The sequence below is a fragment of the Narcine bancroftii genome, chromosome 2 (assembly GCF_036971445.1).
Source record: "Narcine bancroftii isolate sNarBan1 chromosome 2, sNarBan1.hap1, whole genome shotgun sequence".
Taxonomy (NCBI): domain Eukaryota; kingdom Metazoa; phylum Chordata; class Chondrichthyes; order Torpediniformes; family Narcinidae; genus Narcine; species Narcine bancroftii.
Genome location: NC_091470.1, coordinates 186946608 through 186962511, shown reverse-complemented (window position 1 = coordinate 186962511; position 15904 = coordinate 186946608). Strand labels below are relative to the sequence as shown.

At 44.5% G+C, this 15904-nt stretch overlaps 1 protein-coding gene across 4 annotated transcripts in view; it reads left to right on the top strand.

Moving 5' to 3' along the window:
* Positions 1-15148, top strand: part of LOC138754779 (cyclic AMP-dependent transcription factor ATF-6 beta-like) — a 98014-nt gene extending 82866 nt beyond the window's left edge. For 3 of the 4 annotated variants that reach the window (XM_069919595.1, XM_069919593.1, XM_069919594.1), the window contains exons 14-16: positions 344-455; positions 548-632; positions 7189-15148. In XM_069919595.1, coding sequence (XP_069775696.1) covers positions 344-455; positions 548-632; positions 7189-7451 — 460 coding nt within the window. In that variant the 3' untranslated portion in view covers positions 7452-15148. Of the gene's footprint in view, positions 1-343; positions 456-547; positions 633-1219; positions 1243-1356; positions 1498-7188 lie in introns of those variants that run through there. The other variant, XM_069919596.1, reaches the window with a different exon arrangement.
* The last annotated feature ends 756 nt before the right edge of the window (positions 15149-15904 follow it).

Below are 15904 nucleotides of genomic sequence, written 5' to 3'. Positions count from 1 at the left end.
TGCCATTAGGTCCTTCACTCCAATAAGGACATCTTTAAGAGCCGGTGCCTCAAGAAAGCAGCCTTTAACATTGAGGACTCAGGCCATTCCCATTTCTCACTACTACCATTGGGAAGGAGGTACAGGAGCCTGAAGATACACAATACAATAACAGCTTCCTCCTCTCCCCCACAGAGTTCTGAATGGACAATGAAATTACAGCCATTTCATTTTTTTCACAAAATATTAAATTTTAAAAATTGTATTTACTGAACCGCAATTTAGAGTGATTTTTTTTGTCGCCTATAATGCATGATACTTCTGACGCCAAACAGCTAATTTTGTGACACCTGATTCTGAACAGGTTGACCTCGAGTCAGCTGCAGGTGTACCAGAGCCCGAAGCAGAGTTACTATGACTTCATGGACGCCATCGACAGGAGGGAAGACACCTTTTATGTAGTTTCTTTCCGAAGGGTAACTATTGTCTTCTTGGCTGTGTCTTTGCTGCATTGGTGGGATCGCCTTGCCATTGATCGCCATTGACGTCTGAACTCTGCTCTCTGCAGGATCACCTGCTTTTGCCAGCCATTAGCCACAACAAGACCAACAGGCCAAAGATGTCCCTGGTCATGCCAGCCATGCCAGTGAATGGTAAGTTTTTGCCCAAAGACTACCCCTCTCTCTTTCTCTCTCTCTCCCCCCCCCCCACAAGTTAGACATGAGCCATATCAATCAAAATACACAAAAATTTCCCTCTTGAATATACACAGTGGCATTTTCTCCCCTTTTCCCCCCACCTTCCCTCCCTCCTTCCCACCCCCCTCCAAACCCATTAAACGTTCAATATATACAATACAATAAAACCATTAAACAATGTCATCACACATTGTAAATAAACAAGAAAATTGTGTCATCTACTTTTACACACTGGATCAGGTCATTTCGTCTTCTTATCATTTTAGGGGGTGGAGGTCTGCAGTATGCCCTCTCTGTAGTGTTCCATGTATGGATCCCAAATTTGTTCAAATAATGTGACTTTATTTTTTAAATTATATGTTATTTTTTCCAATGGAATACATTTATTCATTTCCATGTACCATTGCTGTATTCTCATGCTCTCTTCTGATTTCCAAGTTGACTTTATACATTTTTTTTGCTCTAGCTAAGGCTATCATAATAAATCTTTTTTGCACTTCATCCAGTTTGAGGCCTAATTCTTTACTTCTTATATTACTTAGAAGAAAGTTCTCTGGATTTTTTGGTATGTTGCTTTTTGTGATTTTATTTAATACCTGATTTAGATCTTCCCAAAACTTTTCCACTTTCTCAAATTTCTCAAATTGCATGTACTGTTGTTCCTGTTTCCTTCTTACAGCAAAAACATCTATCTGATAATGTTGGATTCCATTTATTTAACTTTTGGGGTGTGATTATATACCCTGTGTAACCAATTATATTGTATCATGCGTAACCTCATGTTTATTATATTCTTCATAGTTCCAGAGCATAACTTTTCCCATATTTCATTTTTTATCTTTATGTTTAAATCTTTTTCCCACTTTTGCTTGGGTTTATAGCTTATTTCATCATTTTCCTTCTCTTGCAGCTTGATTACATGTTATAAATCTTTTAATTATCATTGTGTCTGTAATCACATATTCAAAGCTGCTTCCTTCTGGTAACCTCAGTCTGCTTCCCAATTTGTCCTTTAAGTAGCTTTTCAGTTGGTGGTATGCAAACATTGTACCATGAGTTATTCCATATTTGTACTTCATTTGTTCAAATGATAATAAATTATTTCCCAAAAAACAATTTTCTATTCTTTTAATTCCTTTTCTCTCCCATTCTCTAAATGAAAGGTTATCTATTGTGAAAGGGATTAGCTGATTTTGCGTCAATAATAATTTTGGTAGATGGTAATTTGTTTTTTTTCCTTTCTACATGAATCTTCCAAATGTTGAGCAGATGGTGCAGTACTGGTGAACTTCTATATTGTACCAGTTTTTCATCCCACTTATAAAGTATATGTTCTGGTACCTTCTCCCCTATTTTATCTTGGTCCAATCTGGTTTTTCCCTTGTTTGATAAAAATCTGATAGATACCTTAATTGTGCTGCTCTATAATAATTTTTAAAGTTTGGTAGCTGCAAACTACCTTGTTTGTACCACTCTGTTAATTTATCTAGCACTATCCTCAGTTTTCCCTCCTTTCCATAAGAATTTCCTTATTATTTAGTTCATTGAAGAATTTCTCTGTTAAGGGAATTAGTAACGATTGAAATAGGTATTGTATCCTTGGGAAGACATTCATTTTAATGCAATTTACCCTCCCTATCAGTGTTAGTGGTAATTCTTTCCAATGTTCTAAGTCATCCTGTAATTTCTTCATTAATGGCTGATAATTTAATTTGTATAGGTGGCCTAAATTATTATTTAATCTGATACCTAGGTATCGGATTGCATGTGTTTGTCGTTTAAATGGTGATTCTTTTTTGAACTCTGTGTAATCCACCTTATTCATTGACATCGCTTCACTTTTATTTGCGTTGATCTTGTACCCCGATATTTCTTCATGTTCCTTCAATTTCTTATGTAGTTCTTTTATTGATATTTCTGGTTCTGTTAAGTATACTATGATGTCATCTGCAAATAAACTGATTTTATATTCCTTCTCCTTTATTTTTATCCCTTTTATTTTATTTTCTGTTCTTATCAGTTCTGCCAATGGTTCTATTGCTAAAGCGAACAGTGAGGGAGATAGTGGACATCCCTGGCTAGTTGACCTACTTAATATAAATTGGTTCAATACATATCCATTTACTGTCACCTTCGCCAATGGTCCCTTATATAATCCAATTAATATATTTTTCTGGTAGGTTGAACCTCTGTAATACTTTGAATAAATAATTCCATTCTACTCTGTCAAAGGCTTTCTCTGCATCTAAAGCAACAGCCACTTTTGGTATATAACTTCCTTGTACTGCATGGATTAAGTTAATGAACTTACAGATATTGTCCGTTGTTTGTCTTTTCTTAATAAATCCAGTTTGATCTTGTTTTACTATTTTTGGTACACAGTCGGCCAATCTGTTTGCTAATAGTTTTGCAATTATCTTATAATCTGAATTAAGTAGAGATATTGGTCTATATGATGCTAGTGTTAGTGGATCCTTCCCCATCTTTGGTATTACTGTAATTATTGCTGTCTAACATGAATCTGGCAAATTTTGTGTTTCTTCTATCTGGTTCATGACTTCCAGGAGAGGAGGAATTAATAACTCTTTAAATGTTTTATAGAATTCTACTGGGAATCCATCCTCTCCAGGCATTTTATTGTTCGGCAGCTTTTTTAATATATCCTGCACTTCTTCTATTTCAAATGGTTTTATCAGTTTGTTTTGTTCCTCTTCTTGCAATTTCGGCAGTTCAATTTTAGATAAAAACTCTTCTATTTTAATCATCTTTCCCCTCCTTCTCAGTTTGGTATAATTGTTCATAAAATTCCTTAAAAGTTCTCATTAATCTCCATTGGTTTATATGTAATTTGTTTGTTCTTTTTCCTTGATGCCAATACAGTTCTTTTAGCTTGTTCTATTTTAAGTTGCCAGGCTAGTATTTTGTGTGTTTTTTCTCCTAGCTCGTAATACTTCTGCTTTATTTTCATTATGTTCTTCTCCACCTTGTACGTTTATAATGTTTCGTTTTTTTTTTGTCTGCCAATTCTCTTTTTGTTGTATCTTCCCTTGTTGCTAGTTCTTTTTCTGTACTTACAATTTCCTTTCCAATTGTTCTATTTCCCGACTGTAGTCCTTTTTCATCTTCGTTACATAACTTATTATCTGCCCTCTAATGAAGGCTTTTATTGCATCCCATCATATAAATTTGTCTTTCACTGATTCTGTATTTATTTTAAAGTACATTTTAATTTGGAGTTCAATAAATTCTCTAAATTCCTGTCTTTTAAGTAGCATGGAGTTTAATCTCCATCTATATGTTCTTGGTGGGATGTCCTCCATTTCTATTGCTAATAACAGGGGTGAATGATCAGATAACAATCTAACTTTATATTCAGTTTTCCTAACTCTCCCTTGGAAATGGGCTGACAAAAGGAACAGATCAATCCTTGAGTATGTTTTATGTCTACCCGAATAATATGAGTATTCCTTCTCCTTTGGGTGTTGCCTCCTCCATATGTCCAAAAGTTTCATTTCCTGCATTGATTTAACCATAAATTTGGCTACTTTGTTCTTTTTGCTAGTCTTTTGTCCAGTTTTATCCACCTTTGGGTCCAAATTAAGGTTAAAGTCCCCTCCTACCAATATATTCCCCTGCGTATCTACAATCTTCAAAAAAAATCTTGCATAAACTTTTGATCCTCTTCATTAGGTGCAAATACATTGAGCAAATTCCAAAATTCTGAATATATCTGACACTTTATCATTACATACCTCCCTGCTGGATCTTTTATTTCCTCCTCTATTTTGATTGGTACATTTTTATTGATTAGTATAGCTATACCTCTGGTTTTTGAATTATATGATGCTGCTGTTACGTGCCCTACCCAGTCTCTCCTTAATTTATTATGTTCCACTTCAGTTAGATGCGTTTCCTGCATGAATGCTATATCTATATCTATTTTTCTTTTTTCAGTAAATTTAATAGCCTCTTCCTTTTGATTTGGTTATGTATTCCATTAATATTTATAGTCATATAGTCATGGCCGTCTCATACTCTGTTTACACGCCATTTCCAATTCTTCACCACCACCTTTCCATTTTTCCCCATTTTCATCTCTCAGTTTTCCCTTTTTGAACTCAATGTATGACAACACTTCTAAAACGTAATATACTTCCAACAACTTCCACATCTAAAATTCCCTTAACCCCAAGTGTTCCCCCCCCCCTCTCTGAGTTGTCCCTTGTCCCTTTCCGGGCAACCACAGCTCCCCTCTCCATTCGGATTGCGAACCCGCTCGCAAGCGTCAACTGATTTCACAGTGACTGTTATTGTCTCCCACCCAACCCCCCCCCAGAAAACTTTTATCTTCACATTTAACAAAGATCCCCCTCTTTTCTTCTCTTTTTTACCCCCTCTCCCTTACTTCTCTTTTCTTTCCCTTCTTTAGTTCTTACTTATACATTATTTGTGCATCTTTATATGTAGTAGTCGTCATTCTTTGTTTTTGTTACATCTCTTCATCTCTCCTTCTGTCCTGCAGGCATTCTGCAAATTCTTGTGCTTTCTCCGGATCTGAGAACAATATGTTTTGCTCCCCCGGGATAACTATTTTAAGCACCGCTGGATGTCTTAACATAAATTTATAGCCTTTTTTCCATAGGATCAATTTTGCTGTGTTAAACTCCTTCCTCTTCTTTAGGAGTTCAAAACTTAGGTCTGGGTAAAAAAATATTTTTTGACCCTTGTATTCCAATGGCTTTTTGTCTTCTCTAATTTTATTCCTTGCCCTCTCCAATATATTTTCTCTTGTCATGTATCTCAGAAATTCTACTAAAACTGATCTTGGTTTTTGTTGTGACTGTGGTTTCGGGGCTAGTGTTTTGTGTGCCCTTTCTATTTCCATTCCTTCCTGTATTTCTGTCATTCCCAGGACTTTTGGGATCCTTTTTATAAATTCTTTCATATTTGTGCCTTCTTCATCTTCCTTTAGTCCCACTATCTTTATATTGTTTCGCCATATCAATTTTCTGAGCTCACCACTCCTGTGACTCTAACATTTTTGTCACTTTCTTCCAATTTTCTTTTTAGGTCGTTCACTTCCATTTCTATAGCCGTTTCTCATTCTTCTACATTTTCTAATCTTTTCCCTATTTCTGTCATGACCAGCTCTATTCTACTCACTTTTTCTTCTGTAGTTTTCATTTTTCTTTTCATTTCACTAAATTCTAATGTCAACCATTCTTTTAATGATTTCATTAGTTCTTGAAAATTTTTTTATATCTATATACTGTCCATCTATTTTACCTTCTATTCCTCTGTGCAGAGCTTGGTCTTCTTCTGTGTCTGCTCTTGGGTTTGTGTCTTCTACTTCTCTTTGTATCTGTGTCTCTTTTGACTTTCTTGTTGAGCTGTTTGCCTCAGTTTTTTGGGTGTTTTTTTGCATGGCTTCTTGCTGTTGGTCCTCTTCTTCTGGACTAGTTATCTCGGGCTTCCTGTTGCTGTATTTCTTTCTTATCACACCCTTTCCCATTGCTTTCCTCTTCTTCCAGCTGAGAGCCCTGCTGTCGGGCATCTGAATGGACTAATTCAGCCGTTTGCAGGGGCGTCATCTTGTATTCTATCTGGGCACTCGCCAACCAGATGGCATTAACATTGACCTCCAATTTCTGTGAGACCACTCCTCGTTCTCCCTCTCTTCCAATCCCTCCATCTCCTTTCCTCCAGCTCTCTGCCCCCTTCCTTCTCCATTCACAGAGCTCAGATTCCGGTTTGAGTACATACACAACATCACATACAACCCTGAGATTCTTTTTCCTGTGGGCGAGGCAGAATTACCATTTATTGGCAGTGCAAAAAAAACTGACTCAATGTACACATGGAAACAAAGAAATGTAAACTAACTAACTGTGCAATACAGAGAACAAATCAATAAAGTCCAATGGTAAGAGTCCTTAAATAAGTTCCTGATTGTCATTGAGGAGTCTGAAGGTGGAGGGGAAGCAGCTGTTTCTGAACCTGGTGGGTGCGAGTCCTGTGGCACCTAGACCTCTTTCCTGACGGCAGTAGTGAGAACAGAGCGCCTTTGTCGGGCGGTGTGGATCCTTGATACAGCGTTCGCTGTGGATGTTACCGATGGTGGAGAGAGTTTTACTCGTGATGTCCTGGATTGTGTCCACTACCTTTTGTAGGGCTTTATGCTCAGAGGCATTGGTTTCCCCCCCCCCCAGCCCCTCCCCCTGTTTTCTCTCGTGCCCTCTCTCCCTTATCCACCTCGTACCTCCAGCCTGTGGGCCTGTTCTCCTCACCCTGCCCCTCACTCCCCACCATTTTGTTTGGATGCCTGCCCGAAATGTTGGTTTTTCTATCTTTATCTTTGTCTGTTACAGTGCTGTGTGTCTACATTTTAAAAATCTTTACCTCTGGTGGATGCTGCGAGTTCCTCCAGGGTGTTTTTAACTACAATCTCAGTGCCTGCAGACGTCTGTGTTTCACACAAGTGCCCAATGCTGTTTATTCTCCCCTCCTCCAGAGAGTTTGTACAACAGCACGCAGGGTTATGAGGTGATGATGCAGATCGACTGTGAGGTGATGGACACCAGAATCATCCAGATCAAGAGCTCGTCCGTGCCGCCCTCCCTCCGCCACCCCCAGGACAACAGGACCAGCTCCGTCCCTTCGCACGGCGGAGCCAGCAGGTCACCCAGCCCGGGTGGGCTTCAGCCTCGCCCACAGACTGTCACAGCCTCCAGCAGCAAAGACCCCCTATACCTCTCTGCACAAGGTGACGTGTAGCAGCCGGAGTTCCCTGGGGTGGGAACCACCCTTCCCCTCCTCGAACCAAATGTACGTGGGGGCTTGAGATTATTTTAGTCATTCCTTTCTCTGCCCCTCCTCTCTTTCCCTTCAAGACCCCCACCCTCCTGCCCCCTCCCCCCCAAAACTCTTGGGAAAAGTTTTGATTTCTACTGACTTTTACGGACGATATTGGGTGCAGGGTGGCTTGGGTTTTTGGGTTGGTCTAGATCCAAAGACCTACCGATGCCTTCCTGGAATATCCAAGGAACCATGACAAACTGTTCAACCGGGCATCTGGCAACCGTGCCTGGCACCACTGCCTCATCGTCGGGAGTTTTGGTCCTCAGACAAGCCTTGGAGAGCACATTCCATGGGGCTTGCACTAATTATCAGAGTTTCCTGCAAAAAGTTTATGCTCTTATACCGGCCCCTAAATATTCTGCTTGGAAACACTTCTGCGGGGAAAGATCCTAGCGCTGGTTTATTGGAAGTGGGGGAATCAGCAGTGGTTGTAAAATTCTGCACCATCGCATGTCGGCAGCCTTTATAATCATCCCCTGCACTGTGTGTTGCCTTCCATATGGTTGGCGCGAATCTCTAACGTATTTAACAGGATGGCAGAGAAGGGACGTTCTCAGCACCACAAACGATGCAGCGTCCCAGATGGCTGGGACGTATGCGATCCAGTTCATAGCCCCTGCATCTGACTCAGGAAAGTCTTACGAGTTGGCGATCTTGATGTGTTGCAGCGGAGGTCTGGCCAAATCATTGACCTTTCTCTCAAATCCGTCCCAACCGGCCACAGTCAACGAGTTCAAATTGGTCCCCGTTTATTGTCAACAAACTGTTTATTCAATTCAAGCATATTCGGCGGGTTTCCATTTCCACGTGCAGGTGAGGTGCCCTTTTGGTGTCTTATCGTGTGGCCAATCAGTTTTGCGTGTGGACGTGCACGTGTGCATGCCTTTTTTGTGCGATTCCTGTTTTATTTTTGCAATGTTGCATTTTGTGATTTCAAATCATGAGTACCCGATACTGTGTAATGGGCGCTGCAAAAAGGACCCCCCCGCCACCCCTTCCCCACTTTCTGTTACAGGGGCCGTGTGTGCGGTCAGAATTGGACAGCCTGCATCTGAGGCACATGGGAAGAGCTGGCCCGACCAATCCTCCAAGGATGAAAAGGAGACGGAAATTTACCTGGTACTGTCACGCTGACTGCCAAGTCCATGTAATGGAATCACCCGGGGGAGAGTGTGGAACCACATCATGCTGTTAAATGGCCTCTTTCTCTGTGTGTGTGTGTGTGTGTGTGTGTGTGTGTGTGTGTGTGTGTGTGTGTGTGTGTACTTAAGCTAAAGTTTAGATTTTTTTAAAATGATTAATTTATTATTTAACCGTTTCTTAGTGGGGCTCACCTTTGCAGAGTTCAAGGACAGTCTGATCCAGGTCCCAGTCCCTCTCCCCACATTAGCCCTCCTCTGTGTGCTGCACTTGCCTGTCCCCCTTCTTCACTCCCAATGTGCCCCGCCCTGGCCCCAACCCTTAACCTTCATAGGTTCTCTGTAGAAATGATGAGTTGGTGAACGTGGAAAGTTTACGGGGTTCTTTAATTGCGGCATTCAAAATCACAAGGGTGTTTAACTTAAAAAAGGAAATGCTTTTTCGGTAACCATGACCAAGATGGAAGGTGAATCTGGTACCAAAGCACAGCCGGGTTCCGGACTTAGATGAAACATTTCATTCCAGGCCGATCAGCGATGCTCCAAATGGAAAATATTTTGCGGGGTGGGGTGGGGGGTAGGTGGGGGAGAAACAGCAGAAAACGTGTTTTTTTTTAATTCAAATGTGTCCATGTGTTTGGCAAGGCCTGTGTTGGAAGGATCCGTGGCTGCCCTCATCGTGTCAGTAGCCCTTGCCACGTGTTAGGGGTATTGCCTATGGAAAGGATCTTGGCCTGCAGCACCAGGGATGCCTTCTGACACCAGCCGGATGCATCAGATCTTGCATCTCAGTTCTGCGACCCCTTTACTGTGTTCTGGAAAAATGCTGCTTCGATTTTAAGGTGATCTCGAACAGCCTTTCTCACCTGGGGGCCGTTCACCAACCCCCACCTTCTCCCCAGGGGCCACAGCACATTTAAAGAGGAAGCGCAGACTGAAATCTTTTTTTTTAAATTATACAGTCAGCAGCGGAGAAGTACGGAAGAAACCAACTAAACTTGACTGCTTCACAGGGAAGGGGCCTCCATTAACGTTGAGCAGAGTCCTGAGGGCACCATAGCAAAAAAAAATGTTGAGAATGGCTGGTCCACAAGAACATAGAAGATTACAGCACAGTACAGGCCTTTCGGCCCACAATGTTGCCCTGACCTACTCAACAATGTAAAAGCTTCCCTACCTCCTAACTCTCTCTTTCATCCACATGCCTGCAGAGAGTCTTATAAATGTCCCTATTGTACCAGCCTTCACCACCTCCACCCCACGGTAATGCATTCCAGGCACCCACTGCTGTGTGTAATTAAAAAAAAAGACATTCCTGTCATCTCCCCTAAACTTTCTTCCCCTCGCTTTAAAGAAATATTATGGCTATCCACCATATCTTGCAGACCTCTGTTTCATCACCTCCCATCCTCCTTCGCTCCAAAGAGAAAAGACCCTGCTCTGATAACCTTGTCTCGTAAGATGCATCGTCCAGTCCTGCTACACCTTCTCTAAAGCTTCCACATCCTTCCTGTAATAAGGGAAAGTATTCACTGCATCCTTGTAGGGCCCACGTTTCTTCTTAAATGTTCAATGTTATAATGGTCTCATTCATGGGCGGCATGGTTAGGGGAGTGGTTAGCCTGACCCGCGACCCAGATTGGAATCCACGGGTGTCTGTAAGTTATTCGTATATCCTCCCATGACCTGCATGAGATTTCCTCGTGTTGCCTCCACCCTCCAGAGGTTCATTGGGCGGCGTGTCTCTCAATGGCCTGAATCAGTTTCTTCCGTATTGTAAGTAAAAATTTAAATTCAGTCACACCCTTGTCCTACAGGGGGAAGGTACATGCTGGGGCTGTTTTCCTTTGAACATCGAACATTAAGGGGACTTCTAATTGAAGCACTCACAAGAGAGTTGACCTCTTGTTGGTGAACGGCAGGGCCTGGTGAACGGCAGGGCTCTGGTGAACGGCAGGGCTCTGGTGAACGGCAGGGCTCTGGTGAACGGCAGGGCTCTGGTGAACGGCAGGGCTCTGGTGAACGGCAGGGCTCTGGTGAACGGCAGGGCTCTGGTGAACGGCAGGGCTCTGGTGAACGGCAGGGCTCTGGTGAACGGCAGGGCTCTGGTGAACGGCAGGGCTCTGGTGAACGGCAGGGCTCTGGTGAACGGCAGGGCTCTGGTGAACGGCAGGGCTCTGGTGAACGGCAGGGCTCTGGTGAACGGCAGGGCTCTGGTGAACGGCAGGGCTCTGGTGAACGGCAGGGCTCTGGTGAACGGCAGGGCTCTGGTGAACGGCAGGGCTCTGGTGAACGGCAGGGCTCTGGTGAACGGCAGGGCTCTGGTGAACGGCAGGGCGATAGAACAAAGGGGGATCTGGGAACACTGATGTATATTCCCTGAAAATTGTGCCACAAGTAGACAGGGTTGTGAAGGGAGCTTTTGGCATATTGGCCTTCAAAGTATTGAGTCAGGATGTTATATTCTTTCCAAAAAAAACTACTCAACCCTCCCTACCCCATAATCCTCTTTTTTAATTTCATCCATGTATCTGAGCCTCTTAAATGTCCGCAATGTTTCAGCTTCCACCACCATCCCTGGCAAAGCATTCCAGGCACCCACAACTCTCTGGGTAAATTAAAAAAGCACCCTTACCCCCTGATGTCTCCCTTAAACCCCTCCCTTAACCAGCTGTTTAAAGCTAAAACAGAGCAGTCAGGCTGGGTAGATGGACCCCGTGGGTGAGCACTGAGATTTTCCTGATGACTGACAGGAGTCGTCGGTGGCGCTGAGACTTCACTGTCGAGGTTTGGGCTTCCGACCTGGTAGACAAGACAGCCCTGATTTTTGAGGTGCCATTTTAAGTTTAGGGGACTGTCCTCTATGCCAACGTGAGCAAGAGTGCTGGATGAACTCGGCAGGTCCCACAGCGACCATAGGAAGCAAAGATAGATAAACAGCGTTTTAGGCCTGTGCCCTTCATCGATGACCTGAATAAAAAGGTGGGGTGGGGGGAGGGAAGAGGAGAGAAAGGGCGGAACGTGGGGGAGCATGGGCCAACAACCATGTGGGCTTCGATAGGTTGGAAGGGAGAGGTAGCTCTAAATGGGGAAAGGGAGAGGGACAAGTTGTGGGGAGCTGGAGGAAGACGACATGGGGTGAGGAGGTGGGGGAAGGTCCAATGAAAACAGAAGAAGCCAATGTTAATACCAACTGGAGATCTCAACACATCAAAATGCTGCAGGAACTCAGCTGGTCTTTCCAGCATCTGTAGGAGACTAGATATATTAGGAGACAATTGGGCCCTGACCCCTTCTTCAAGAAGAAATCCAAAAAGACAGAAGCAGGTGGTCCTGATGTATGTCCGAGTTCCATTCTGACCGACTGGTCAGATCTTGAAACGAGTGCAGGTCCACGGCCCGGCACTGGAGAGACCCGTTGTCTACCGGCACCTGGCCTGTACTCACCTCCCGCCACCTTGAACACTGGATCTGCTGCCGCCTTCGTGACCCGAGAATAGAACACGTTCGGCAGCAGCAGAGTCCCAGCCCCCATGGCTGCCGCCATGTTGGTCCATCAAGCAGCCCCTGCATCCCCGGGACATTTTTTTTCATTTAAAAAAAAATTTATACAGTGTTTTTATGGTCGTGAGTCTCATAGATCATAAGAATCAGACTCTGTTCATTGCTTTAGTATGGATCTCCCATTTCAGTTCCCCATCCCGTTCCCTTGCCGACATGTCCGTTCGTGGTCACGTGCACTGCCAGACCGAGACCACCCGTAAATTGGAGTAACAGCACTTCACCTTTCAACTGGGGCCCCCCCAACCGGATGGCATTAACATCGACCCCAGGCTTTCCTAACCCCCCAACCCCCTCCTTTTCCCTGTCTCCTTTCGCACAAACACGATAAATTCTACCTTTTATATTTTCTTTGATAGAACTTGTGTGATTTTTTTTAACCGGTCTGAAGGACAAACAACCTAAACTCAATCTCCGTTTCTTTATGCGCATTTAGACAGCATGCCGGAAGTGCGGTAATTGAAGAGGTGGGACATGCTGTCCACTAGCCCATTGTTCACAGAACGCCTGCAGTTAACCTTAGACAGCTGGCACCCTGGGTGAATTTACTAGGGGTCTAGGAGGTAAAATATCGGGATGGGAATGGCACCCTCATTCCTATTCCGACCTTTTTACACAGGCATACGTTCTGGGAAAATGGCAATAATTTCCTGGAACACGGCGGCTTTATAAAGTGGGGAAAAACCATAATTGTCTCCTATAGACAATGAAAAGTCTGCCTGGGTTACTCCAGCATTTCAGTGCGTTTACTCCAGCCACAGCATCTGCAGCCTGTCCTGTTTCACCCAGAGATCTAATGCTTGATCTGGGCATCCTCCGCCCATACACTTCTCGCCCTACCTCTTCCTCCCTCCTCCCGTGGCCTGCTTATTCAAGTACAGTAAAAATGCGGTAGTTGGGGTCCAAGATTTCATACCGCGTCACAGCCAAGTCGTGGAACAGATGCACATATGTCAAGATTCAGGAAGCAGGAAAACAGAAAGCTGTGACTCAAACCCTATAATAAGACCTTTAAACTCCACATATTAACAGATACATCAGGTAAATGAGTCATAAGAGAACCATTTTGGAGTTTGTGGCTGTTCGCCTGGCCTCCTAAAATCAACGTTTGGGGTCCGCAGACACCCGCGCTATAAGTGGTTCCGCAGATTAACGAATCGTGTCCTAACGAGGTCTCACTGTACCTGCCCGCTTTCTGCTCAGGCCTTGATGAAGGGCTCAGCCCCAAAGCGTTGATTTTTGCTGCGTAAAAGAACACCGTGGGCCTTGCTGAGTCACACTTCTGCCAATTAAATGGTTGCCAGACCCATTTCTAAAGGCAGGAAAGGATAGTGCTGTTGAGATTCTTTTGAGCTTTGCAGGTAGACCTGCGATGGTGTCGAAGTCTGATCAGATTTATTGCCAGTATGCACGTGACATCACATACGATCCTGAGATTCCTTTTTCTGGACACACAGCGCCAGTGACCCGGGTCCGAATCCGGTGCTGTCTGTAAGGAGTTTGTACGTTCTCCCCGTGTTTCAATGGATTCCCAAAACGTACAATGGGCAGGGGAGGGGAGGGTGGGGTTTGTAGGTTAATTGGGGTGGTACAGACTCACAGGCCGGAAGGGCTTGTTACCATGCTGTATGTCTAAATTAAATTAAGACCTTGAGATTCTTTTTCCTGCAGGCCAGGCAAAAGTTCGATTTATTGGTAGTGCAAAACTGTACCCCAGAAAAGCAATGTCTACAAAAGTGAGGAATGTAAATAAATTGAGTGTGGACCTGCCCTCATCTCTCCCTTTATGCTCAGGTCACATCAATCTGCTGTCTTCCGATTAAAAACACAACGCTGGTCAAACCGTGTACTTTGCACGACCAACGTTTCGGGCTTGAGACCTTCACCGCAACTCTGCCTGCTGGGATTCCCCGGCATTGAGTTGTCACTTCAACCACGGTGTCTGCAGACCCTTGTGTGTTTTACTGCCGCCCTCCCGTCGGGCCCCGAGCTCCCAACGCCCCGCGGCCTTTTTTGGGGAGGACGAATGGCTACGTGAGGGCTTCGTCACACCCCAAGGGGCGAGCCACCCCTTCCTGAGAACAATTGGTCTCGCCACCAACCCACCCTTGGGTGGCTCGGTTAGTGCCTCGCTGTTACAGCGCCAGCAGGCCCAGGTTGGAATCTGGCGCTGTCTGGAAGGAGTCTGTACATTCTCCCCGTGTCTGCTGGAGCTTCCTTCGGGTGTTCTGGCTTCCTCCCACCCTTCAATAGTAGGTTGTAGGTCAATTAAAATGCTATTAACCTGCAACCCTGCTACATTTTAAAGGGGGGGGGAACCCATGAAGACACAGGGAGATCGTAAGAACACCGTACAGACAGCACCGGATTCGAACCTGCGTTGCTGGCGCTGGAACAGCGTTCAGCCAACCGTGCCGCCCCCTTTGTTCATCTGCTGACTTGCTCCTCTTTCGAAGGAAAGCTACCCGTAAGGAAAAGGGAATAAATACCAAGCCTCCTCCGACAACTTAGCAACTAATCGCCGTGGGAGAGGGAGAGTGTGATCCGCTAAAGTTGGGGCACGTCCTGGGGAGAAACCAGCTTGCTGGCCTACATGGAACAGGGAGCTATTGTTGATGTTATTGGCTAAAACAAAATGACTACTGTATTCAGTTTCTTTGTGTCGGCAACTTGTACTGAGAGAGCCGGTACATTTTACATCGAGCTTTGCAAATGAGAATCATGGCAGGGTTGGGGAACAATGGTGCGTGTGTGTGTTTGAGTGAGAGAGAGGTTGCCAAGAGTGTAGCTGTTTGTCTGGCGCGATGCAACTTTGTGTTCTGTTGGGAGTTATTTTTATCTGCAGTTTAAAAAGGTTATATTGTCATGGATTGTGTGAAATTGATGCCATTTGTAATAAAAGTCTTGGAGAAATTGGGCTGGCTTCTTGATCGTTGCGTCCTACGTCTGGCAGACGGTGTGGGGAGCGGTGAGGACCCCTGCTGGATCAAGAGAGAGGGACCTCCACCGGTGTATTTGGATGGGAGTGTTGAAGAGAGGGAAACCCCCTCTAGTGTCTTAAGGTCGGGGACGGGGCGGATAAGCCCTCTGGCGCATCGAGGTGGTGGGATGTTTGCAGTGAGATGTGCCCCCGTTGACCTCCCAGTTCTTGCAAAGAACATTACAGCACAGTGCAGCAACCTCCCGAACTCCTAACCCTCTGTCTTTTATCCATGTGCCTGTTAAATGCCCCCATTGTTCCAGCCTCCTCCACCACCCCTGCCAGTGGATTCCAGGCGCTCATTACTCGGTGTATAAAAATAAAACTTATCCTTGACGACTCCTCTAAACCTTCCTCCCCTCACCTTGTACAGATGTCCTCTGGTGTTTGCTACTACCACCCTCGGAAACAGGTGCCGGCCATCCACCTTGTCTCTGCCCTTCATAATTCTGTAGGCCTCTATCAAGCCTCCTCCCATCCCAGCTCTGCGAATCTTGCCTCATAAGACTTGTTTACCAGTGGAAAGGTAAAAGTTCCATTATTGGAACGTAATACAACATTTAGAGGGTAACATGAACCAAACTAATTGGCAGCTGGTGTGTCCTCCGACTTAAGTAGGGGGTAGTGCTGTCACATAACAGCCACAACCCTTCCCAACATGTGCACCTGTGGTGGCCTCTACATCAGAG